This window comes from Eublepharis macularius, chromosome 5, assembly GCF_028583425.1.
Source record: "Eublepharis macularius isolate TG4126 chromosome 5, MPM_Emac_v1.0, whole genome shotgun sequence".
NCBI classification, from domain to species: domain Eukaryota; kingdom Metazoa; phylum Chordata; class Lepidosauria; order Squamata; family Eublepharidae; genus Eublepharis; species Eublepharis macularius.
Window position 1 is genome coordinate 4,172,845 of NC_072794.1, and position 23,941 is coordinate 4,196,785.

Sequence of the window (23,941 nt, forward strand, 5' to 3'; positions counted from 1 at the left end):
CCAAATGAGAATCTTCAAGCAGATGAAACAATGCTGGCTTAATTGGAAGGGCCTGCCTAGAAATTTAAAAATGTTGCCAGCCATCATCTTCCAAGATGTACATTCTTGGCCTCAGCAGGGGGGGGGGAGGTGCTCAAGTGCTGGTCAAGATGATACATCTGATTGACATACAGTAAAGAGTCCAGTCGATTCAGAGGATTTTGAAGATTAAACTTCAGCTGAAAGCAGAGACTTTTCTGTTGGGAGTAATGGACAGCCAGTTGGGAAAAAAGTTTTAGAACACCGTTTTTATACTTTATTGCAGCAGCAAGAGTACTTTATGCACAAAAGTGGAAAACTACAACATTGCCTACAGTGGAGGAATGGTTGACAAAAGTTTTGGAGTTTGCGTTAATGCATTACTTAGAGAAAGGACATTAGTTAACTTCTTGACTGAATGGAAACCGTTAATAGACTTTTTGTATGAAATGGATAACAAGGATTTGATGACATCTGGATTTATGGATTAAGAAACAGGAACAATAGAAAAAAAGGGGGTTTGTGACTAACTTAGAATAAGTGGGACCCTAGAAATGATATATACTTGCTGCGGAGAAAATCGGAACTCAACTTCTAGTGTAATTTAGGGGGGGGGGGGGCGTTCTTTTTTCTTTTCCTCTTAATTTTATAGATATATGTATTATGTTTAGAATTGTGTTTTTTTCTTGTTCTCTATGTTTGTTGTTTATTGTGTTGTGGTGTGTAGTTTATAGTTTAAATAAAGAAAATTTTAATACAAAAAAAGAGAGTCCAGTAGCACCTTTAAGACTAACCAACATTATCTGACGATGCATCTGACAAAGAGAGCTGTAGTTCTCGAAAGCTTATGCTACAAATGAGTTGGTTAGTCTTAAAGGTGCTACTGGACTCTTTACTATTTTGCAACTACAGACTAACACAGCTAACTCCTCTGGATCTCTGATTGACATACTGACACGGATATGGATCAAACGCTATCTAAGCCCTCTGGCTGTCCTTCCACCTGAGCTGCTGACTCAGGACCACGGTGCTTGCTTGCTGGGTGAGCGAGTAGCCCGGACTCCCCAGCTCTACTGGCTGGAACGGGCACAAAGCAGATGGGCTGGTGAATTGCCTCTGGCCAGAACATGACGCTCTCCTTGGCCTGGTGGGAGAAGAGGGGAGGAGAGTGCGTGCAGCACTTGGCAGAGTGGCAGGGCCAGGCTTTACTTACTTGCTTACTTACTTACTTGCTTTCTTATTATGTCATTTATAGTCCGCCTTTCTCACTGAGACTCAAAGCGGATTACATAGTGTGAGATTAGTACAATCAGTATCAAGACATTTCCATACAGTGTCAAGGACATTTCCACAACGTCATAGGATTTTGCAAAGATACAGCATTAGCAAGGACCCAACACAAGAGTGGAAGAATTGCTGGAACAGAATATAATCAGTTCTAGGGCTGACATTAGATAACATGAAGCACAGGTAGTGCATAGGAACAAGTAATATGCAAGGCAACATAGTGGTGAAGTCTATGGCCCTTAACTCATTAGCGAAGCATCTGCGACCCCCTCCCTACAATACTTTCCTTCTATCTGAATAAAAAGCCTTTTTGAATAATTTGGTTTTGCATTGTTTGTGGAAAGCCAGGAGCATGGGGGCTCTCCTGACCTCCTCAGGCAGGCTGTTCCACAGCGTAGCAGCCACCACAAAGAAAGCCCATGTACGGGCTGCTGTTGATTTCACCCATGTGCAGGCTGGCACCTGCAAGAGACCCTGTACTTAAGGGGTAGTTTGCAGTGCTTCAGGTTATATTCTGGGCTTAACTAGGTTGCCTGTTTTGTTTTATTGTATTCACTTTTTTATTCTCTGTTTTATTTTATTCACTTGCTTAAAATATTTATAGTTGGCCTTTCTCCCAAGCAGCTGGGCCCTAACAGAAGGAAACCAAACCACCTAGCATCAAAAAAGAGAGAAAATCAGATAACTAAAAAAAAACCAACCCAGCAAACAGTCATAAAACCCTGCCCCCAAGGTAATGCAGGCAAGTGACACCAAAAACCCTCTTAAAAAGTTCTGACTTAACAGCCCCTACAAAAATACAAAAAGGATGTACTTCGTCTTAATTCATCTGGGAGATTGTCCCACAGGGCTGGATCATTCACTGAGAGAGCCTGTAATCAAGCAGTATTTATTTATTTATACCCTAATTTTCTCTCTGGTGAAGACCTAGAAGTGACTTTACCGTATCATCCCCCTCCCAATCCATTTTATCCTCACAAGAACTCTCTGAGGGAGGTTAGCCGGAGAGGGAGTGACGGGTCCAAGGTCACTCAGCAAGCTTCCATGGCAGAGCAGGGGTTCTGCTCTGGGTCTCTCACACCCTGGTCCAACACAACACCACAGCGACCCAGTAGGGATTGGAACAACTAGCAGACGTTGTTCAGAGCCTGTGAGGGAGAGGAGAGCAGGTGTTCGGCTGCGGGAATGTCAGCAGCTGAGGTGTGGGCTGGTGCGCTTCTCTCCCCTCCTTAGTTATGATGTGAAAATGACAGAACTGTGTGCCTACAGTGATCCCTTTTGCTGGTCTCATTAGCTGACTTGCTGTATACTTCCAGACTGGCGCAGTGGCTTTCCCAAGGTTGAGGCCACATCAGAAAATAAAAGTTGTATTTGTGCCCAGGTCTTGGAATAAAGGTACAGCCCTCACAGAGAGAGACTTTGCCCCCAGGCGAGGAAAGTAAACAGGGAGACGCCATTGGGAGCTGGAGTGGAAGCCTGAGCCAAAGGCCCCCCAAGGGGAAGTGGCTGGCTAACCCGCTGCCTCAGGGAAAGCAGGCAAAGTTCCTGCTGGTGGACTCTCCCTGGGAAGTTCTTGGATCCGGGGGGGGGGATACTGTGATTTCCAGATGCTGCATGCAGGGCATTGTTAGAACATGAACAAAAGGTGCTGATGCTAAAAGCTTGGTTGATTTCAGATAGCAGAAGGGTACAGGAAGAGGGCGGGTGTTTTTGGCTGCCCTCAGTCCAGGAACCTTTAGAAGGGGTTCCTCTGCTCTCTTGGGCAGTGTAACCATGTCCCTTACAGATCACATGAGGATCATAAATGTATTTATTTACTTAATTTATATCTTGCCTTTCTCCCCAGAGGGGACCTTAAGCATCTTGCGTTGTTTTGTCCTCCATGTAATCCTCGCAAGAACCCTGTGAGGGAGTTAGGCTGAGTGGGTGTGACTGGTCCAGCAAGCTTCTGTGGCAGAGTTGGGATTCGAACCGGGATCCTCGCATCCTAATCGGACGCTCCCCACCCTGGCTGCCTTGACTCATTTCACTGTGAGAGCAATGAGCTGGCCAAGTTTCCAAGAGTGCCTTTTCCCATGACATTTTCTTGTGTACAGGTTCTCTTCTCTTCTATATTCAGGTCTGGTTGCCCCCATCCCCGCTACTGTATCCTCCTGGCTTAACTACTTTCACTTGGTCTGAATGGAGCTGCCCATAAAGTCATCTCTGAAACTTCGTGCAAAATGTAGCAGACCTTTTAAATGAAGTAAAAAGATACTGACCCATCATCCCACCTGTTCTGAAATGATTCAGTTAGTTGCCTCTTGGTTTCCTGGCTCAGTAGAAGGTGCTGCTCTTAAAATTTTCAAGCCCTTCCCAGCATGAGGGCCGCAGTCCCTGCATACTAGTCCCAGTCCACCTAACAGCTCCTGCTCTGTCTGCCTTCCTTCAAGACTGTTTCAGGTGGGTGGTCATAGTAGAACAGCAGGATTTGAGTCCAGTGGCACCTTAGAGACCAACTAGATTTTCAGGTTGTGAACTTTTGTGAGTCAAAACCTGCCTTCATCAGATACCTGAAGAATATCTGAAGAAGGGAGCTCTGAAGAGCAAAGTACAGGGACCAGTGCCACCACTGCTAGACATGTGCTAGACCAGTGCCACCATGCATACATACATACATACAGGGCTTTTTTTCAAGGGGAACGCAGTGGAACGGAATTCCGGCACCTCTTGAAAATACTCAGCAATAGTGCTTGAAAATAATATTATTTCAAAGAATCTTCCTCATTTCCCTCTTGAGAGTTCCGCCACCTCTTTTCCCAGCAAAAAAACCCTGCATACATACATATATTCATCCTACCATATCTATCCATCCTACCAGGAAGGGGAGGAGGCAAATGCCAGGTGAACTCTGGACTAAGTTGAGGATAGAATACATCTCTCTCTTTCTTTTGCTAGACACTTTCTCCTACACTATAGCCCCAACCTTCAGGAACAGCTGAGCACCAGAGGCCAGGAGGACAGCTTTTGTTCTGGCCTCAAGAAAAGCTTATGTTAGTTTTGCTCTGGTTTAGAGATATCCAAGGATTTTGAAGCCTTGAATAACAAAGCTGAAATTTTTCCACCATTAAGCTGAATTATTCCACCATTGTCTGACAACCAGTTACTTCCAATGGGACAACGAATTCTATGAACAGATGGATGGGGTGGCCATGGGAAGCCCACTCAGCCCAGTTATAGCAAACTTCTACATGGAACATTTTGAAAAAACAGGTCTAGAATCAGCACCCCACAAACCTAGTGTATGGTTCTGGTTTGTGGATGATACATTTATCATTTGGAGCCATGGGGAGGAAGAATTGATGGGGTTTTTGAATCATCTCAACAACATCCACCTGAACATACAATTCACAATGGAGAAAGAAATCGAGGGAAAACTCCCATTCCTGGATACCTTGGTCATCCTCAAAGCAAACTTTCAGTTAGGTCACAAGGTCTACAGGAAACCAACTCACACTGATCGGTACTTACACAAAAACTCCAATCACCACCCCCAACAGAAAAGAGGCATAATGAAAACATTAGTGGATCGCGCAAGACGGATATGTGAGCCGCACTTTCTCAATGAGGAAATTAACCATCTAAACCACGCACTTCAGGCAAATGGCTACTCCAGAAATGAAATCCGAAGAGCAATCAAACCCAGGATGAATCAAACAACCAAGGAAAAACAGTCTCCTACAGGAAAAGTGTTTTTGCCATATATCAAAGGAATTACTGATCAGATGGGAAAGCTTATGAAAAAGCATAACCTTCAAGCAGTATTCAGACCCACCCGAAAAATACAACAGATGCTACGATCAGCAAAAGACAGTAGAGACCCCCTCACCTCTGCAGGAGTATACCGTATACCCTGCAGCTGTGGACAAGTTTACATCGGGACCACAAAGCGTAGCATCCAGACAAGAATAAAAGAACATGAAAGACACTGCAGACTTGGACAACCTGAAAAATCAGCAGTGGCTGAACATAGCCTAACTCAAACAGGGCACAGTATCTTATTCCAGGACACCAAAATACTGGACAACACTTCCAACTACTTTGTCAGACTGCACAGGGAAGCCATTGAAATTCACAAGCATAAGCAGGAAAGAAGAAACCTTAAGAATGAACAGAGCGTGGTTTCCAGTTCTGAAAAACACCAGGCTAACAAAACACTCTACACCCGACAATAGCCCTGCAGAGAAGATTAGCACATCAAGCACCAATCCATATGCAAAAGAACCTCCTCAGGATACAGTGAAGCCTCCCGCCATTAGCATTCCACACCCTGGGAAACTCTTACAGGATGACTCAGCTCAACCCCACCCCTCCTGAGTAGATACAAATGACCTGCCAACATCTTTTCCACACTGTGACACTGAGAGATCTCTGCCTTTTGGTGCTACACCTCTGAAGATGCCAGCCACAGCTGCTGGCGAAACGTCAGGAACTACAATGCCAAGACCACGGCAATACAGCCCGGAAAACCCACAACAACTATCGTTCTCTGGCCGTGAAAGCCTTCGACAATACACTTATTTTACTGCTTTAACAATTAAAGTTTGCATCATTTGTAATGTAGCACTTTCGAGCATAATTGCAAAATTTAAAAGTCTCAATGCAAGAGCAATTGCAAACAGACACCTTCTAAGTCCATTGAAGTCATTATCTCAGAAAGGTGTGAGTCTGCTTTGGATTTCTCTGCTCATTTTTCATAAGCGAAATTGCACTTATAGCATGAACTGCAAACTGCTGCACCCTTTGCCCCCTCGGAACATCTACCATAGTTTTTGCCCTCCAGGCTGGTTTTGCAGTAAAGAAAAAAAGCGTTTCAACAAACAGCCTCAAATAGTTACAGCAGAGCTAGTTAGCAGCATATTCGGACACTGACTTGAACTTTTAACAAGGAGCTATCATCATGCACAGTATTGCAAATGAATTGTGGACAAAATGAGTCATGGTTCTTGTGGGTTTTCCGGGCTGTATGGCCGTGGTCTTGGCATTGTAGTTCCTGACGTTTCGCCAGCAGCTGCGGCTGGCATCTTCAGAGGTATAGCACCGAAAGACAGAGATCTCTCAGTGTCACAGTGGGTGACGTGCCTGTCTAAATAATAAATGTATACTTAAAAATACACTGAATATGTCGACAGGACGCACAGGAAGGGTCATTTTTTAATACTGCAGTCTTGCATGAAAACCTTCATACTACACATTCAGTGTTAGTAAAACCTTGTCTTAAACAGCATTTCACTCATTCCACTAGAGACAGTCTCTCACAGGAGTTCTGTTTGGTGCTCCCCAAACTTTCCAAACCTTCCATCAGAAGAACTAAAGAGAAGTCTGGGGCGGGGGTGGGTTGACAAGTGATATTTCTGAATTTCTCCAGCCCTTCCCATCTCCAGGCAGGCTTCCTACTGATTTATTTGAAAGCAAAGAGTTTTATCTGCCACAGAACTCTTGGGCTGCGGAGGCTTTTCTGATCTGGGCGGACGATGATGGGCATTGGGGTTGTTTGATTCACTGCTTTGTCAGGTGCTTTACATGAGCTTCCAGAGCCCACTTTTCAGGGAGGAAAGGTGGGATATTTTAAATTAATTAATATAGTGCTGCTTACGCCCAATGCAGAACATGTTTGGTAAACCCTCTGGGTACGTACCTACAGGGCTTTTTTCCAGCTGGAATGTGGTGGAGCGGAGTTCCGGAACTTCTTGAAAATGGTCACGTGGCTGGTGGCCCCGCCCCCTGATCTCCAGACAGAGGGGAGTTGAGATCGCCCTCTCCACTCCCCTCTGTCTGGAGATCAGGGGGCGGGGCCACCAGCCATGTGACCATTTTATCCGAGGGCAACCCACTGAGTTCCACCACCTCTTTCCCCAGAAAAAAAGCCCCGCATACATAGGATTGCCCAAAGAATGATCGTAATGTGGATTAAAACTGGAGCAGCTCCTCACGCATTCATGCTTCTGTGTGGATCAGATGAGGTGACGTTGCATCTGTTCCTAGGGCTGGGCCGGGGGGAGTCCAGCTTCTGGGTTCAAAGGTGGGGCAAGGGCAACAGGTTCGAGCACTCCGCCCTCCTTACTACTGCCTTTGTTTCCCCAGTGTGTCCCACCGCATGCAAGTCACAGGGCTGCACCCTGGATGACAAGTGTTGCCACTCAGAGTGCCTGGGCAACTGCCTGGAGCCCAACAATCCGGGGAAGTGTGTTGCTTGCCGGAACCTCAACCTGGAGGGCAAGTGCGTGGAGACGTGCCCTTCCGGCTACTATCGCTACAAAGGCTGGCGCTGCGTGACTTTCGACTTTTGCCAAGATCTGCACAACAAGTGTAAGATTGCCCGCCAGTCTGGGTGCCACGTCATCCACAACGGCGAATGTGTTCCTGATTGCCCCTCGGGGTACACCATGAACTCCAGCAAGTGAGTTATTTCTCATTGGTTGGCAGTCTGTATGTCAGTTCAATGCTTCTTTTCTCCATCAGCCCTATAGAATATTCTCAGAGGCAGCATCTACCAGGGACTCAGTTGCCTGTTACAGTTGGGGTAGCCTCTAGCAGCAAGAATAGGCCAAAGGGATGTTCTATGGAGAAAAGCTTGCCTTTTGGGACAGAGGTGTACACGACACATCAGAAGTAGGATCAGGAGTGGGGGAGAATGGGAAAACGGTAAAGGACATTGCTCAGAAATCTTTCCTTTAGAATGGAGGCGGAAAAGATAGTGTTTTAACACTGTGTTCTCAGGCCCATAGAATGTGTTCTGATAATGAAAGCTACTTTAAATCAAAGTAGCAAATAACACGTTTTATAGATCAGTGAAAATTCTGACTGTGTTCCAGGCTGGGCACTAGAGGGCGTTCCATCCCAACTGGAAATGTGAAGAGCCCAGCCAGGGTGGCCAGCACTGCCGGAACGTCAACTCATCTCAAAGAAAGGCCACCTTGTGTAAAACCAGGGCTTTTTTTCAGCTGGAACGCGGTGGAACGGAGTTCCGGAACCTCTTGAAAATGGGCACATGGCTGGTGGCCCCACCCCCTGATCTCCAGACAGAGGGGAGTTGAGATCGCCCGCATGGCCCTCAATCTCAACTCCCCTCTGTCTGGAGATCAGGGGGCGGGGCCACCAGCCATGTGACCATTTTCTCTGCGCGCAACCCACTGAGTTCCACCACCTCTTTTCCCAGAAAAAAGCCCATTGTAAGGACAGAAATGGGAAACGCTTCCAATGCTCACTGGTGTATCCGGTGCACTCTATGAAAGCAGGGGCTCCACATAACACGCTCCAGTTTAGATGAGGCTCAGGCGCCTCCTGGATCCTCCTGCTTGGGTGGAAGGTCTCCTGAAAATTTTAGCTGGCATTCTCAAGCATTTATTTTTTAGGATAATTGATCTGTACTAAATCTTTACACCACAGCTAACAGAAACTACGCTTGCAGTTACTTTTTAATAAAAAGTATAAAGAAAAAAGGACTGCTCTGATGTTCTTATGACAGTGGGCATTGTCTCCTTCTCTGCCTCCTCATCCTGGCACATGCCAGCCTTGCCAACCCTGCTTCATTGTTTGTTAACATCAGAAGCAGTTCTCCAAAAAAAAGCAGATAATTGTTAATTCAGTTGTTTATCAGAGGGAGTTGTAGTGAATTGTATTTTCTTTGAACTTTGGTGGCTTGCTGTCCCACTGGTCCACTTGTTGGTTGCCTAATTGTATCAGAGCTTCTTGGCTCTTGAGCCTGCTGTCTGTTGTTTTGCCCTTCAGAGCAAACCAGCAGCTTCCAGAATTGGGGTTCTGCTCGGCTTGTGTGCCCACATCTGTCCATGTGGCTGGCAAGCTTGCCTGTCCACCAGGAAGCCCCCTAGGGATATATCCTCAGTTCCTGATATCAGTATGGAAGGAGAGGACAAGTGCTTCTCGTGGCCACGTTTAGTAAGGCTGTGAGCTGCTTGTTGGTCTAGAAATCGCTCTGCAGCAGTTCAGAAGTGGAAAGAACCCATAACGCAGTTTGAGAGAAGAGAGGGGTCACATTCCTGACTCCTCCTCCCTGTCAGAGGCAAAAGGGAAGAATTGCTGACTCCCTCCCCCCACTCCAGTTGTTGTGCAGGTCCCCCTTCCCTTGTCATTGAGTGATTCCGCACACGTAGGATAATGCACTTTCAGTGCACTTTATCAATCGTTTGAGGTGGATTTTTTTGTTCCGCACACAAAAAAATCCGTTCCAGCTGATCTATAAAGAGGACTGGAAGTGCATTATCCAGCGTGTGCGGAATCACTCATGGTGAGAATGATGAGATGTGTCCTTTGTTCCCTGTTGTCATAGGAAAGCTGTGGTGGAGGGCAGGGTTGAGATGGGTACAGGAGGCACTTGCTGAGTGCCTAAACCTTCCCCCCCCCCCCGCCCCTCCATGTTTTCCAGCCTTCACTGCACTCCCTGTGCAGGGCCCTGTCCCAAAGTTTGTGACTTCACCAATCCGAAGATGGTTGACTCTGTGACTGCCGCACAGGAGCTACGAGGCTGTACTGTTGTAAATGGGAGCCTGGTCATCAATATCCGTGGAGGAAGTGAGTGTTGCCGTGTCCCATTTGTATGGCTGCCCAGGGGGATTGGCAGCAAAGGGTGAAAGAGGGTGCCTGATTTGGGGGAAGGGATACTAGGGCCTGGCCTGGGCATACCTGGGTTAGGGGCCCCTGAAGCTAGTTGCAAAGAAAGGGGATTAATTATTCTCAGTTTGACATCAAGTCAAATTAGTGGTGGGTTCAAATTAGAATGCTGGGTTCAAGTTGGGGGAACTTGGGACAGAATCTTTTGGCTCTCCCTGGTACCTGGATCCGTTTCTCGTGTTCTGCCTCCTCAGGCAACATCGCAGCAGAGCTGGAATCCAACCTGGGTTTGATAGAAGAAATCACTGGCTACTTGAAAATCCGTCGCTCCTACGCCCTGGTCTCCCTCTCCTTTTTCCGCAAACTCCATCTGATTAGAGGGCATACTTTAGAAGCTGGGTGAGTTTGCCTTGAGGGATACCTTCATTTAACCTGACCTTTGCAGAGGAGTCTGAGAATACTAGAAAAAGACCTGTCACTTCTATAAAGCTTCATCTTTCTAAGCAGGGCCAGTACAGAGGAAAACCTCTGGGGAGGCGGGGGGGGGGGGGGAAGTAGGGTCAAAGAGCTTGTTTCCCTTTGCAACTAAACTTGGGTCTCTTGCCTGCTGGGTTTTTTTGCTGGAAGCCTGGGGCACTAACTAGCCAGTCGACTGTGCTCCAGAAATGGACAGCTGCCATCCCTTCCCTGCTTCTGTTTTATAGGACATTTGTCTGGGTCCAGAGCAGAGTAGTTGAAAATTGACCGTCTTTTCTTGCAGGAACTATTCCTTCTATGCCTTGGACAACCAGAATCTCCGTCGGCTCTGGGACTGGAGCAAGCACAACCTCACAATTGCCCAGGGGAAGCTCTTCTTCCATTACAATCCCAAATTGTGCCTCTCGGAGATCCACAAGATGGAGGAGATCTCTGGGACAAAGGGGCGGCAGGAGAAGAATGACATCGGCCTCAAGACAAATGGCGACCAGGCTTCTTGTAAGGGCTTTGTGGCTTGAATGCAAGAAGGGGCTCAGAGGGGGCAAGAAAAGCAGGCCAGCAGAACGCTCACAAGAGGCAGCCGGCTGAGCTTAACTGCTGCAGAGGGCAAGGCGCTCTGTTCAAGCTCAGGGGCATTCCTTGGAACTTGTACGTCCTCGGGCAGGACCTAATTGGGGCAGGTGCTGATTCTGCAATAATAGTCCGAATTATGATATTCTTAATAGAGCTGCCACCTAGTTGTAAAAACCATATTCAGTCTTACAAGTTTTACGCATCTTGGATTAGCTCAAATGGGATGCCAGGGAAACCCTTCACCCCAAAGAGCTTTGTGTTGCAGCAGGCATCATCTTGGAAGAGGCGTGCTCCCTTCTGTCTTGGGATGGCGTGCTTCTTCCAAGATAAGCCTCCTGTGCTGGGTGCAGAATCTGTCTGCCGTCTCAGCCCTAAGAGGTGGGGTCAAGGATCGGCAGGCCTGGCCTTGTGTCTGTGTGTTTTGTTTTGAAGCAGCGAAGAGAAGGGCTGGCGGTGCTGTCCTGCTCTTCGCATGTGTTGCATTGCTTTTGTTTTCTGAGCGTAGCCAAGCCAAGCCATTAAGTTGGAAACATCCTGTTTGTGTTGATCCTTGTTCGTTCAGTTCAGCAAAAGCAAACCCATTCCTCTCTTTCACCCAGGGCCGGTTTGGCTTGCTACCTTGCCGTTTGGCCACTTTTCGTTCTCTAAAGAAAGTAGGACATGCCATACACAAGGATATGTACACTTCTCTCCTCGCCACCCCACTAAGAAATTCAACTGAAATCCAATCCTTTGAAATGTCCTCTGCTTTAGGTTTCCATCACCCATCGCTCTTGGTGGACTCCTGGGCCGCTGTCCGTTTGTCCGTGTGCTCTCCTGTGGCCTCCTTTGCAGAGCCTGCCCTGACGAGTGGTGGGATGAGGAGGGGCCGTTCCAGATCTTCCCCTCCCCCACCCATTTGCTACTGCTGCTGCTCTACCATTTCCTTCCTTCCCAGGAGCTCGCATAGCTCCATCTCTGAGTCCTACAGGTTATAAGGCTGGCCTTTCCTGACCCCAGAGAGGCAGTTGTCTTCCTTGTGCGGCTGCGTCCTCTGTGTGTGTGCTAATACAAATCTTGTGTCCCCTTCTGCAGGCGAGAACGAGGTGCTGAAATTTTCCTATATAAAAACAGACAGCGACAAGATTGTGCTAAAGTGGGAGCCCTACTGGCCACAAGACTACCGTGATCTCCTTGGATTCATGCTTTTCTATAAGGAAGCGTGAGTAAATTGAATCCTTGTGGAGGTTAGAACTTCCAGACATCTTGGTAATGTGGCTGAGAAGATGGGGGCTGAAGAGGGGCCCACATTGCCATAATTCCCCACTCCCAGGAAGCCACATAGTTGAAGTCTTCCTGAGAGAATGTGGGCACGGGCGGCCTGCCGAAGGGTGCCGTCAGGGGGAAGAGAAGTGGCAAATAAGTTGAGCAACATGTAATCTGTTGCGGGGAGGGCAGCCCTGTAGGTCAGCAGCTAGTCTGACCTGGGAAAAAGAGCCCTTCTCCTCTCCACATCTCTGGACATCGCAGATTTCACCCAGAGCGTAGTGAGGGTAGCAGCCATTCCCCTCTCAAATCACTAGGACGTGTTCAGATGCATGTTGCCTTTTTTGCACTAATGTTCCTTCCTCATTCTCTTGCTTCTGGGGCCAGTCCCTTTCGGAACGTGACGGAGTTTGATGGCCAGGATGTCTGTGGCTCCAACAGCTGGACGGTGGTGGACGTTGATCCTCCTCCACGGTCTGTGCAGCCAGGGTGGCTGCTGCGGAACCTGAAGCCCTGGACTCAGTACGCCATCTTTGTGAAGACGTTGGTCACCTATTCTGATGAGCGCAAGACCTACGGGGCCAAGAGCGAAATCATCTACATTCAGACCAACGCCTCCAGTGAGCCTTGATGCCTGGGATGAGGTGTAGCATGAGAAGAGACCTTCCAGGGTCAAAGGATGCTTAGCCTTTATATGCACAAATGCCAGAGGGTATTTGTTAGGTCTGCTACCAGGGTGGATAAAAATCAATGATTTTTTTTAAAAAATCAAAAAAATCGGATTTTTTTAATTTAAATCGGATTTTTTTTATTTAAATCGGATTTTTTAAATTTAAATTGGATTTTTTTAAATAAAATGCTTTTTGAGGAAAATATATTACCATCCAATATATTACCATCCATATTACCATCCAATATATTACCATCCGTATTACCATCATGAAATAAAGATTAGTTTTTAATTATGTAGAATAAGGCTGTATATGTTTAATTTTTTTGGTAAATAAATTCCATTAATCCATTAACAATGTCATGCTCTTCCAGAGGTTTTTGTAAGATTATTGGGCAGTTTCTCTGCCTACAAGATATTATCACAGATGTATTGTCGAAGGCTTTCACGGCCGGAGAACGATGGTTGTTGTGGGTTTTCCGGGCTGTATTGCCGTGGTCTTGGCATTGTAGTTCCTGACGTTTCGCCAGCAGCTGTGGCTGGCATCTTCAGAGGTGTAGCACCAAAAGACAGAGATCTCTCAGTGTCACAGTGTGGAAAAGATGACCTGCTAACATCTTTTCCACTCTGTGACACTGAGAGATCTCTGTCTTTTGGTGCTACACCTCTGAAGATGCCAGCCACAGCTGCTGGCGAAACATCAGGAACTACAATGCCAAGACCACGGCAATACAGCCCGGAAAACCCACAACAACCATTATCACAGATGCTTGGTTTTGCAGTTCTCAAAACTGAATTTGTGTCAGCTCAGCAGAGATCACATGCCTCTTCTTCACAGCAAAAATGTTATAACATGAACAGAGTTGAGAAAAAGACCTTAATCCTATTGTTCTACAAACCTATGAAGACAGAATCAACCCCTCCAGTGCTAAGTTTCAGGAAGTTCAGTGAATAGAAACAATATTTTTCTGATTGTTTGGAGTGGAATAGATCTGCACAAGAAGAAACTAAGTGTGAGGAGGGAGGGGCAAGCAGTACAAAATGACAGTGAAACTTTTTGAGCACAATACTGCACAAGTCTTTGGATCTTTTGTGTGTATGACCTGAGGTTTATCACATTCTTTCCTTGGAGGAAAAAACCTATAATGGCAGCAGGCCGTAAAAGAGACCCAGTTTGGGAATACTTTAATGAAGTTCCTTTACCTATCGGTAAGGCAGGCATCTACTTGCATATTAAAGTTATACCAGCAAGAATTAGTCTTTATGTAGAAAACTATGATTTAAATCAAGCCTTAATGACTAGTGATTTAAATCGTGGTGATTTAAATCAGTTTGATTTAAATCAAATCCACCCTGTCTGCTACCACAACAGCATTAGTCTGTTGAAGCAAAAACGAGCAGGCTTACCGTGGCAGAAGCTTTCGTGAATTATTGCCTGCTCTCTTTGATTTATGACCACCCTTGGAAGCTATAGTACAGCAGTATTAAAAGGGTCTGAAGGATGGTTCTGTGTAGGACTCAAATGTTGTCAAGGGAGTCCATAGGATTGCAAAGTCTCCCTTATTTGGGTGCATGCATCTGTAATGGACGAGGCATGACAGGGCCTGGGGCTTTTTTTCAGGGGGAACACGGGGGAACGGAGTTCTGGAACCTCTTGAAAATGGTCACATGGCTGGTGGCCCCGCCCCCTGATCTCCAGACAGAGGGGAGTTTAGATTGCCCTCCGTGCCACCAAGCGGCGCGGAGGGCAGTCTAAACTCCCCTCTGTCTGGAGATCAGGGGGCGGGGCCACCAGCCATGTGACCATTTTCTCCAAGGGCAACCCACTGAGTTCCACCACCTCTTTCCCCAGAAAAAAAGCCCTGAATGGGCCTAATGTAAGCATGCCGCCAAATTTCTTGATGAATTCTAATTCAGAGGTTTCCATGCTGAATTCTCCTCTCTGGAGTTTTTTAGCTGAAGAACAGTGTGTCCAGGAAGACTGGCATGTTCTCCCGCTTATTTCTGAATAGCACCGTTTTTGCTCCCAGGTGTGTGTGTATCCGTTCACGTTTGGGCACAGAGACTGTTTTACCCTCTTAGCGGAAGGACACTGTGGGCAGGCAGTGGTGTCTGTTATGGTGACGCTGGTGAGGGTGATGCCATGCTCATCTTCCCTCTCCAGTGCCTTCCGTCCCGCTGGACCCGTTCTCTGTTTCCAACTCTTCATCACAGATCACCCTGAAGTGGAAGCCGCCCTCCGAGCCTAATGGGAACATCACGCACTACAGGGTATCCTGGGAGCAGCAAGCGGAGGACGATGAGCTTTACAAGCTGGATTACTGTTTAAAGGGTAAGAGGCTCCGGCCCCTCTCCACTGTCCATATGGCAACCTGTTCATTGCTTGTCCAGCCCTGTGCTCTGCTGCGACTTGTCTGACTTCGCTGCTGTTTTAATGGCCTCTCCAGAGTGGGGGGGGGGAGGGAGGTCTACCTGAGATGGCCCTTCCCCTTTAGAGGCTAAAACCAGGGGCTGGCATGGGAGATGGGGGTGTGGCTTATCTGCAGCTGTGTCCCCAGCCCAGGGCCCTGGTATCCCTCCCTGCATAGATTTGTCTGGCACAATCTTTGGCTTTTAGGTGCCAGGCAGAGTCTTGGTTCTCCACTCGGGCTTTTACAGACTAATTTTTTTTAATGAGTTGTTATGGCTTTATTATTTGGGGAGTGGAGGTACACCATTGCTAGTGGAATGTACCTGCAGCATCCAAACTCATGTTTGGTGGAAGAGCAGAGTAGAAATTCTTTAACAACCCCCTGCCCCTCCAAATCAGTAAACAATATGACCTTGCTAGGCCAGAAAAGCTTTGGGCTGTTTTCACACTGCTTACCAGCCCCAGAACATTGCGCTGAGCTCTCAGGACGACAGCGAAATCGCGCCAGGAAGACGCTATTGTTCTGGGAGCTCAGCGCGATGTTCTGTGGCCGGTAAGCAGTGTGAAAACGGCCTTGGTTTCTTGGACCATGGACTATGCTTTTGGGATGAAGCACTTCTGTCGGGAGATGGTTTGCACCTCACGAGGGTAGGAAAAAAGTGTTTGGTTAGAGTCTAGCAAATCTGATAAGGAGGGCTTTAAACTAAATTCTGTGGGGGAGGTAAACAAACCCCACCCAAAGCTAGTATGATCAATGGATAAGAACAAATAAACCACGGATTCCAGTGTCTCTACACTAATGCATAAAGTATGGGAAACAAACAGGAGGAACTTGAAGTCTTAATACTGAAAGGGAACTATGACTTAGTAGACATTACTGAAACTTGGTGGGATGAGACACACAATCGGAATATTAGGATTCAGGGGGTGCAACTTGTTTAAAAGGAACAGACAAATAAGAAAGCGGGGAGGAGCAGGGCTTTTTTCTGGGAAAAGAGGTGGTGGAACTTAGTGATGGAACTCAGGACTGCACAATGATGTCACTTTGGGTCAGCTGGAACAAGGGGGTGTTTTTTAAAGTTTAAATCGCCCTCGGCGAAAATGGTCCCTGATCTCCAAACAGAGGGGAGTTTAGATTGCCCTCCGCGCTGCTGATCGGGGATAGTAGGGCCACCGGCCATGTGACCGTTTTCAAGAGGTTCCGGAACTCGTGTTCCTGCAGCTCTTGTGAAGTGCGTTTGTGGTTGCCCAGGTGGAGATTGCCCTGCTCCTCACAGTGGGAACGAACTGTGCTCCCTTGGGGCCAGACCAGCTCCTTTGCCGAGCTGCTTTTCAAGCCCATTCACTTTCTGCCCCCCTTGCAGGCTTGAAGCTGCCCTCCCGGACCTGGTCTCCCCCACTGGAATCAGAAGATGTCCAGAGGAACAACCACAGCAGGAACGAGGAGTTCACCGGTCAGTGTTGCACCTGCCCCAAAACCGACTCTCAAATCCAGAAGGAGGTGGAGGAGACTGCCTTCCGGAAGACCTTTGAGAATTACCTCCACAATGAAGTGTTTGTTTCGAGGTAAGACTCTGGGGGGTGGCATTGCACAGGGGGACAGGGGGCCCCACCCACCTCACAGGGTGTTTTGTTGCGGGGATTTTAATAGTATTCTTTGTAAACCACTCTTAAGTGGGCGTTAATTTGTTCTGAAGGGCGGTATATAAATTGAATGTTGTTGTTGTTATTGTTGCTATTATTATAACATACTTTGTAAACCGCTCTGAGTGGGTGTTAAGTTGTCCTGAAGGGCAGTATATAAATCAAATGTTATTCAGTAAAGCATGTAATGGGTATATACATCCAAATTTGCAAAGATTTAAAAAACCCACCCTAACCCAATACAGAGGTGAAGAAATGCTGATATAGAACATAAGCAGTTCCATGACTATCGAACACTATCGAAATCGAACTCTAAACTCCCCTCTGTCTGGAGATCAGGGGGCGGGGCCACCAGCCATGTGACCATTTTCAAGAGGTTCTGGAACTCCGTTCCACCGCGTTCCTGCTGAAAAAAAGCCCTGTACATGACACTGTTTTAGACACTGTAACAATTAAAACTAAAATAAATCTTTGTAATTTTAACATGTGATTGTTTGGTAGATAAAATGATTGGCCCCCAAAATTATTATCCAATAAAAATTCTAGAAGGTTTCTAATTTCTAGAAGGTTAAAAAGGCCAAGTTACTTCCAATTAAGAGAGCAATAAATCTACAATTTCTTCAGCTACTTTAATTGTCAGTAAATTAAGGTAGTGCTGTGTTTTCATCCTGACCAGCTGGACAACTTACATGGAGGTTAATAAATTACGTAGAAACACACATGTTTAGTATGAATAGCTGTGATTTAAAGCAAGCATACACAACACCACCATTCACTCTTCTCATGTGCTGTTCTGTAGGCCAACCAGGAAACGGAGAGATCTCGGCAGTATTGCCAACAGCACTGTGGTGGCACCAACCATCCCTCCTGCAGCGAATGTTTCCATGGCTACCTCTGAAGGTCCCCAGGAGTCGCGGCCCTTTGAGAAGTTGGTTTCAAGGGAGTTCTTGGTGATTTCAAACCTGCGACACTTCACAGCCTACCGGATTGAAATCCAGGCCTGTAACCGCAGGGCCCCCAAAGAATGCAGCGTGGCAGTTTACGTCAGTGCCAGAACCATGCCTGAAGGTGAGCAGTGCCCGTCTCCTTGACCAGCGGTGGGCACTGGCAGATCGGGACCAGAGCTCAGACCGTTCTGAAAGTGGTTTGCTTGACTGTGTTTGGTTACTAGCAAAAGCAGATGACATTGTTGGGCCTGTGAGCCACGAGCTGATCGAGAAGAACAGCGTCCTCCTGAGGTGGCAGGAACCCAAAGTGCCCAACGGGCTGATTCTGCTGTACGAAGTGCATTATGGGCAACCCGGTGACACGGAGGTAAGTACCGCTTTGTTCCCCCTCCCCCCTCATTGTCTTGTTTCTAAGCAGTGAGGCGGTTGCTGGACGGCCTGTGTTTTGACGTAACAGCTGTGGGGAAGATACTAGCATGCTAATCCATGGGAACAGGGCCGGAGAGAGAAAGCGTCTTCCTTTCTGGGAAGGCCTGTGTGTGCTTGGTGTACATGGAGTCTGCACCGCTGGGCCATATTTGTCGTCCTCCTTGCGATGAGTTGCAGCTCTGCCACCTTGCGCTCTGCTGACTGCTGCCCATTCCTCCCTCGTGGGCCATATGGTGACGGGAGCTGGCCACTTGGGCACACGAGGGCGTTGAGAGCAAACGCGCCCTTCCTGTCGTCCTCCCGTCCCTTACCCCCTGCAGGAGCATCACCACTGCATATCTCGGAAGCAGTTTTCCAACGACCAGGGATGTAGGCTGCGGGGGTTGCAACCTGGCAACTACAGCGTGCGCATTCGGGCCACCTCACTGGCAGGCAATGGCTCCTGGACAGAGCCTGCCTACTTCTATGTTCCTGATTATTGTAAGTTAACAAACTTCTGGGAGCCATTTCTGTATTAATTCAAAAGCGAGGGGGGAATTACTCCCCACCCCCCATGCTCAACCCCCAGAGGAATCCCTGGCTTCAGAGTACATCTTGGCTACATTTACCTTCAAGGCCCTGGCAGGCAGGAAAGTACAGGCCTGCCATTCTCAGCGGAACCACAAATGCCAAAGAAAACAACCATGAAGAGCTTACTAAAGGTGTAAAGAACAACACTATTTTATAACAAAACTGTATATAATGAAAAGTGTCACAACAGATTTTATAAGAATACTATATACTTTTGATGATACAAAGTTTTGTTATAAAATAGTGTAGTTCTTTATATATTTAGTAAGCTTTTCAGAGTTTTCTTTGCATTTGTGGTTTGCTTTCCATGAGTTTCTCATTCTCACTGGAACCATCAGGCAGGCTGTGACGGGGGGCGCTTTGGGGTCAGGCATAACCTCGCATTCCCTCTTTCTTACCCCCCCTCTAGTGAACACTCCGACTAACCTTGTGGGGGTGATCGTTCCCATCATTTTCACTTGCTTCTTCATCGGTGTTATTGGAGGAATCTATATCTTCGTTAAAAAGAGGTGGGTGGCTCATTGTCAACCCCAAGAGTGAAGGCGGCTCTAAGGAGGTGGTTCCCCTGGGCTGCATTGAACTTTTGACGGTGGGTGTAGGGGACAGTCTGGCTCTCTGGCATTGGGAGAAAAATCTTCCTTTCTTGAGTCAGCTTTTGGGGGCCTTCTGCATTTCTTTAGCGCGTATTTTCCACCATCATGAGGATTAGAAAATTCTGAACAGTTGTGTTTGAAAGCTGTGCTCTGCAACCTGAAACCAGTCGGTGAGAAATGTCTCCTTGCGTTTTGTTTCTCTCTGTCCCTTCTAGGCAAACAGAAGGACCGACAGGGCCACTCTATGCATCCTCCAATCCAGAGTACCTCAGTGCCAGCGATGGTAAGGAACGGGATTTTCTTATTCCTGGGTTGCTTCCATCCAAGGATGATTCTCCGTGTAGCGGTCATTGCAGAGACATTTGCAGGGGCAACAGTGCTTCCACCTGTCAGGTTTCCCTGCACTTTCCTTGCTTCCCTGCTCTTCTGCCAGCAGAGGGCGTTCTTCTGGTTTTTTCTTTAAAAAAAGCTAGATGACTGTTGCGCAATAACATCACCATCGGAACCTCTGCTTTCATTTTTTAAGAAAAGAAGGCAGCGTGGCTTTCCAGGGGAGGACCAGAGGAGCTGTGCACCCAGCAGAGCAAGCCCTCAGCTTTGGTTCAGAAGGAAGCACGGATCTGGCTTGATGTCAGCCTTGTTCCAGCCAGGCTGGGGTCCTGACTGCCAAGCCGCATCCTACAGCTCCTTCCAGGGAGGTGGTTTTCTGGAGCCTGCTTTCCCCCATCCCTTCCTCCCTGTTTGCAGTTTATGTCCCTGACGAGTGGGAAGTCCCCCGGGAGAAGATCGCTCTCCTGCAGGAGCTGGGCCAAGGATCCTTTGGCATGGTGTATGAGGGAGTGGCCAAGGACATCGTCAAGGGTGAGGCGGAGACCCGGGTGGCGGTGAAAACTGTGAACGAGTCGGCCAGCCTGCGGGAGCGCATCGAGTTCCTGAACGAGGCGTCCGTGATGAAAGGCTTCAGATGCCACCATGTGGTGAGGGGCGCCGCTTCGCCTTGGCTTGAGAGCAGGAGCAGGGCCCTCCACGTTTGGCGTGGAAGGCGACACTGAGGGCATTAGCCCAGTGCTTCGCCTGTGCCTCCTCCCCGTGCGCTGGGATGCACTCCCCTGGGAGATTCACCCGGCTCTGCTTTGCCAAAACAGTTTGGATTGGGACATGAAAATGACTTATAATAATAATAATCACCACTGCATATCGGCTTTTTTCAGGGAAAAGAGGTGGTGGAACTCAGAGCGGAACTACAAGTGACAAAAGGCACAGATTGGACACTTGTCAGCTTCCCTCAAGTTTTGATGGGAAATGTAGGCATCCTAGTCTTGCAGCTTGGCTCTCCGACTGCTGTCCAATGGACTTTTCAACTGTCACTTGTCCAACATGCCGCCAAGCTGCCTACATTTCCCATCAAAACTTGAGGGAAGCTGACAAGTGTCCAACCTGTGCCTTTTGTCACTTGTGGTTCCGCTCCCAGTGGGTTGCCCTCAGAGAAAATGGTCACATGGCTGGTGGCCCCGCCCCCTGATCTCCAGACAGAGGGGAGTTGAGATTGCCCTCCGCACTGGAGATCAGGGGGCGGGGCCACCAGCCATGTGACCATTTTCAAGAGGTTCCAGAATTCCGTTCCACCACGTTCCAGCTGAAAAAAAGCCCTGCTGCTTATATACTGCTCTTCTAGACATGTCAGTGCCCCACTCAGAATGGTGAACAAAGTCGGTGTTGCCCCACAATACAGCTGGGGGACTGGGCTGAGAGGAGGGGCTCACCCAAGGCCACCTGCAGAGCTCATGGTAAAAGTGGGATTCAAACCAGCAGAGTGCTGAGTCACAGCTCAACTACTTAACCACTATGCTGAAGAGAGCCCTGATAGAAAGTTATTTGGTCTCTGCCTCCTGCGCCATCTCTAGCTTGTGTCTGCCGTAGAAGTCTTGTCCAGTGATGAGTCTTCATGGCAGGAGTTGCAAAGAAAAGTGGTAGGCTTCGGCTCCTTTGGTGCCTTGAAATCAGATTCACCCCTCACCCGCTGCCTCAACCATCTTTATTTTCTTAGGTTTGCCTCCTTGGGGTGGTGTCCAAAGGGCAGCCCACTCTGGTTGTCATGGAGCTCATGGCCCACGGCGACCTGAAAAGCTACCTGAGATCCTTGCGTCTGGATGCTGAGGTAATCACTTGGGGGGTGACGGGGGCACCTAGGGGCAGCGGAGAAGGTGGGCCTTTGTAGGCATGGCCCTCTATTTGTGCCACTTAAAGCTTTTTACCGGGCTTGCCAGAACAACCCTGGCCGTCCACCGCCTACTCTTCGGGAGATGATCCAGATGGCAGCAGAGATCGCAGATGGCATGGCTTACCTGAACGCCAAGAAGTTTGTCCACAGGGACCTGGCAGCCCGGAACTGCATGGTCGCAGAAGATTTCACAGTCAAAATTGGAGGTACGCAGGCCCATAGCCAGAACTTGTTGTTGGGTGCCAGTGAACACAGTGGGAGGGCAGCCCGTCATGTGTCTGTACAGGACTGCTATGCTTATTTTTCAAAACAATTCAGTAAGTCAAATGGTGATACACACAGCCAGAAAATGTTGCGGGGGGCGGGGGGAATGAGTACAGAGGTGGGCAGCCCATCATTATTTATTTACTTTATTTATAGTCTGCCTTTCACACTGAGACTCAAGGCAGGCTATGGTATAAAACTTTGTAATCAAATAGCATGGGAGTTCTGTTCACTTGGATCAACCTGTTAATTTGCACACAACAATGCAACAAGGCTAAGATTGCCAAAATTAGAAAAGTGTTTTAAAAAGTATCAGATTACACCATATGGAATGGCCTGCCGGAAGAGTCCAGATTGCGCCTTAGGGAATAGAATAGCCTGCCTGAAGACGTCCGGAAAGCTCCCATTCCCTGAGAGTTCTGCAAACTATGCAAAACTGAATTATTCAAAAGGTTTGTTTTTTTTAACATAGGATGTGCCGTAAAGAAATGGCTCAGAGAGATGCATTGGTAAAAGGATAGGGACTGTAGACTATACTTCTTAGTACTGTCTGTTGCTGTAAGTGTGGTCCGACTGGATAGGTTCTGCATCATTTAATACATCTTGGCAATTTGCTTATGCTTTGTTTCAGCATTGCTTCAGTTCTGTATCAGATTTCTGTCTGTTTTCAATTTTCTGCAGTCATTACACTATTGCATTGTTTATTGAATGTCCCAGCCATTGATCATTAACTTACACTGTGCAATTCCACCTTGAGTCTCAATGAGAAAGGCAGCCTATAAATGATATCAATATAATAAAATTAAACTGTCAAGCTACGCATAAAATGGAATGACAAATCAGAAAACAATGCAGTAAGAGCATGATAGGGCATATAATAGATAGATAATACATAGCATGCATAATGACATACAGTCGTGTTCTCTATAGCCCCATTACTTTTATAAAAGTACCCTCTCACTGTTTTACCCAGTTTGTAGAGACATGTAGGAGCCTTTTTTCCAGTTATTGGGGAAAATACAACCTTCCTTTTCTCTCAGCCCCATCCAAAGGGCTGGGACTGCCTTGGCAGCCAGGCCATGGTGTGGCCACAGTGCTGCTCATCTGCTTCCAGCAGACATTGTCGAGCGAGTGAGCAGCACCAGCGGTGGACACCAGAAAGTAGTGGTGTGCAGCCATTCCAGGAGGCAGCCAGGCAGTCATTCCACTGACATCCCCGCCCCAGTCAGCCAGTGGTCTCTGCGGCTGCCTGATAGCCAGGGGGAGGGGCGAAGGACGGCATAGCCAATGGTCGGGCCACAATTCCCAGGGGCCAGAGCACAACATGGGCCCAGCCCACCGCCCTGCCTAGAGGCAGGAAACCACGCCACGGTCCCACCTACAGGGCCTGCCTCAGCGCTGTCAGGGGGAGCCCGGGCAGACACAGCCAGGGAAGACTGTGGGGAGGCAGAAGGTGTCCCTCGAAAGTTGCACTGGGGGGCAGAGGGATGCCGTTCACCCAGCCAGATGCTGGTCAGGCAGGGAGCCAGCCCGAGTAGCACAACGGGCCCAGTCCCAGCATCTGTGCTCGGTGGGAGCCGGGGCTTGGGCAGGGAGCGTGGGGAAGGCTAGCGGACCCAGCGATGGTCTAACCTGCAGGCAGTGGTGCACCTGGCCTGCTCTGTGGCCTGGCAGGCCAGTTCCATAGGGGCAAATGGGGGGGGCCAGTTCAGGCCCACCTTCACAGCCTGGCTATTGATTGTGGGGGGCCTGGGGGGGCCCATTGGATGTGGGGGGAGCAACAGCTGGCCAGCAATATGCAGAGACTGACTGGGGTGATGGCGCTGCATCAGCTCCTTGCAAGGGGAACGCAGGTGTGGACCCCCCCTCCCCCCGTTCAATGTCCAGCCACAAGCCCAACCCTGTGCCCCAGTGGCAGCTTCCCAGGCCTTCTGGCGAGGGATGGGTGGGTTGGGCTACAGCTGGGGAGGGGGACCCTACGAT

At 48.2% G+C, this 23,941-nt stretch overlaps 1 protein-coding gene across 2 annotated transcripts in view; it reads left to right on the forward strand.

Moving 5' to 3' along the window:
* LOC129330829 (insulin receptor-like) overlaps nucleotides 1-23,941 on the forward strand; it is an 81,265-nt gene that overhangs the window by 53,261 nt on the left and 4,063 nt on the right. For both annotated transcript variants that reach the window (XM_054981039.1, XM_054981040.1), the window contains 16 exons: nucleotides 7,429-7,744; nucleotides 9,731-9,876; nucleotides 10,170-10,314; nucleotides 10,676-10,890; nucleotides 12,040-12,166; nucleotides 12,598-12,830; nucleotides 15,045-15,212; nucleotides 16,655-16,856; nucleotides 17,734-18,002; nucleotides 18,106-18,248; nucleotides 18,631-18,790; nucleotides 19,290-19,389; nucleotides 19,689-19,756; nucleotides 20,221-20,450; nucleotides 21,521-21,631; nucleotides 21,741-21,900. In XM_054981039.1, the coding sequence (XP_054837014.1) occupies nucleotides 7,429-7,744; nucleotides 9,731-9,876; nucleotides 10,170-10,314; nucleotides 10,676-10,890; nucleotides 12,040-12,166; nucleotides 12,598-12,830; nucleotides 15,045-15,212; nucleotides 16,655-16,856; nucleotides 17,734-18,002; nucleotides 18,106-18,248; nucleotides 18,631-18,790; nucleotides 19,290-19,389; nucleotides 19,689-19,756; nucleotides 20,221-20,450; nucleotides 21,521-21,631; nucleotides 21,741-21,900 (2,793 nt within the window). The remainder of the gene's footprint in view (nucleotides 1-7,428; nucleotides 7,745-9,730; nucleotides 9,877-10,169; nucleotides 10,315-10,675; nucleotides 10,891-12,039; nucleotides 12,167-12,597; nucleotides 12,831-15,044; nucleotides 15,213-16,654; nucleotides 16,857-17,733; nucleotides 18,003-18,105; nucleotides 18,249-18,630; nucleotides 18,791-19,289; nucleotides 19,390-19,688; nucleotides 19,757-20,220; nucleotides 20,451-21,520; nucleotides 21,632-21,740; nucleotides 21,901-23,941) is intronic.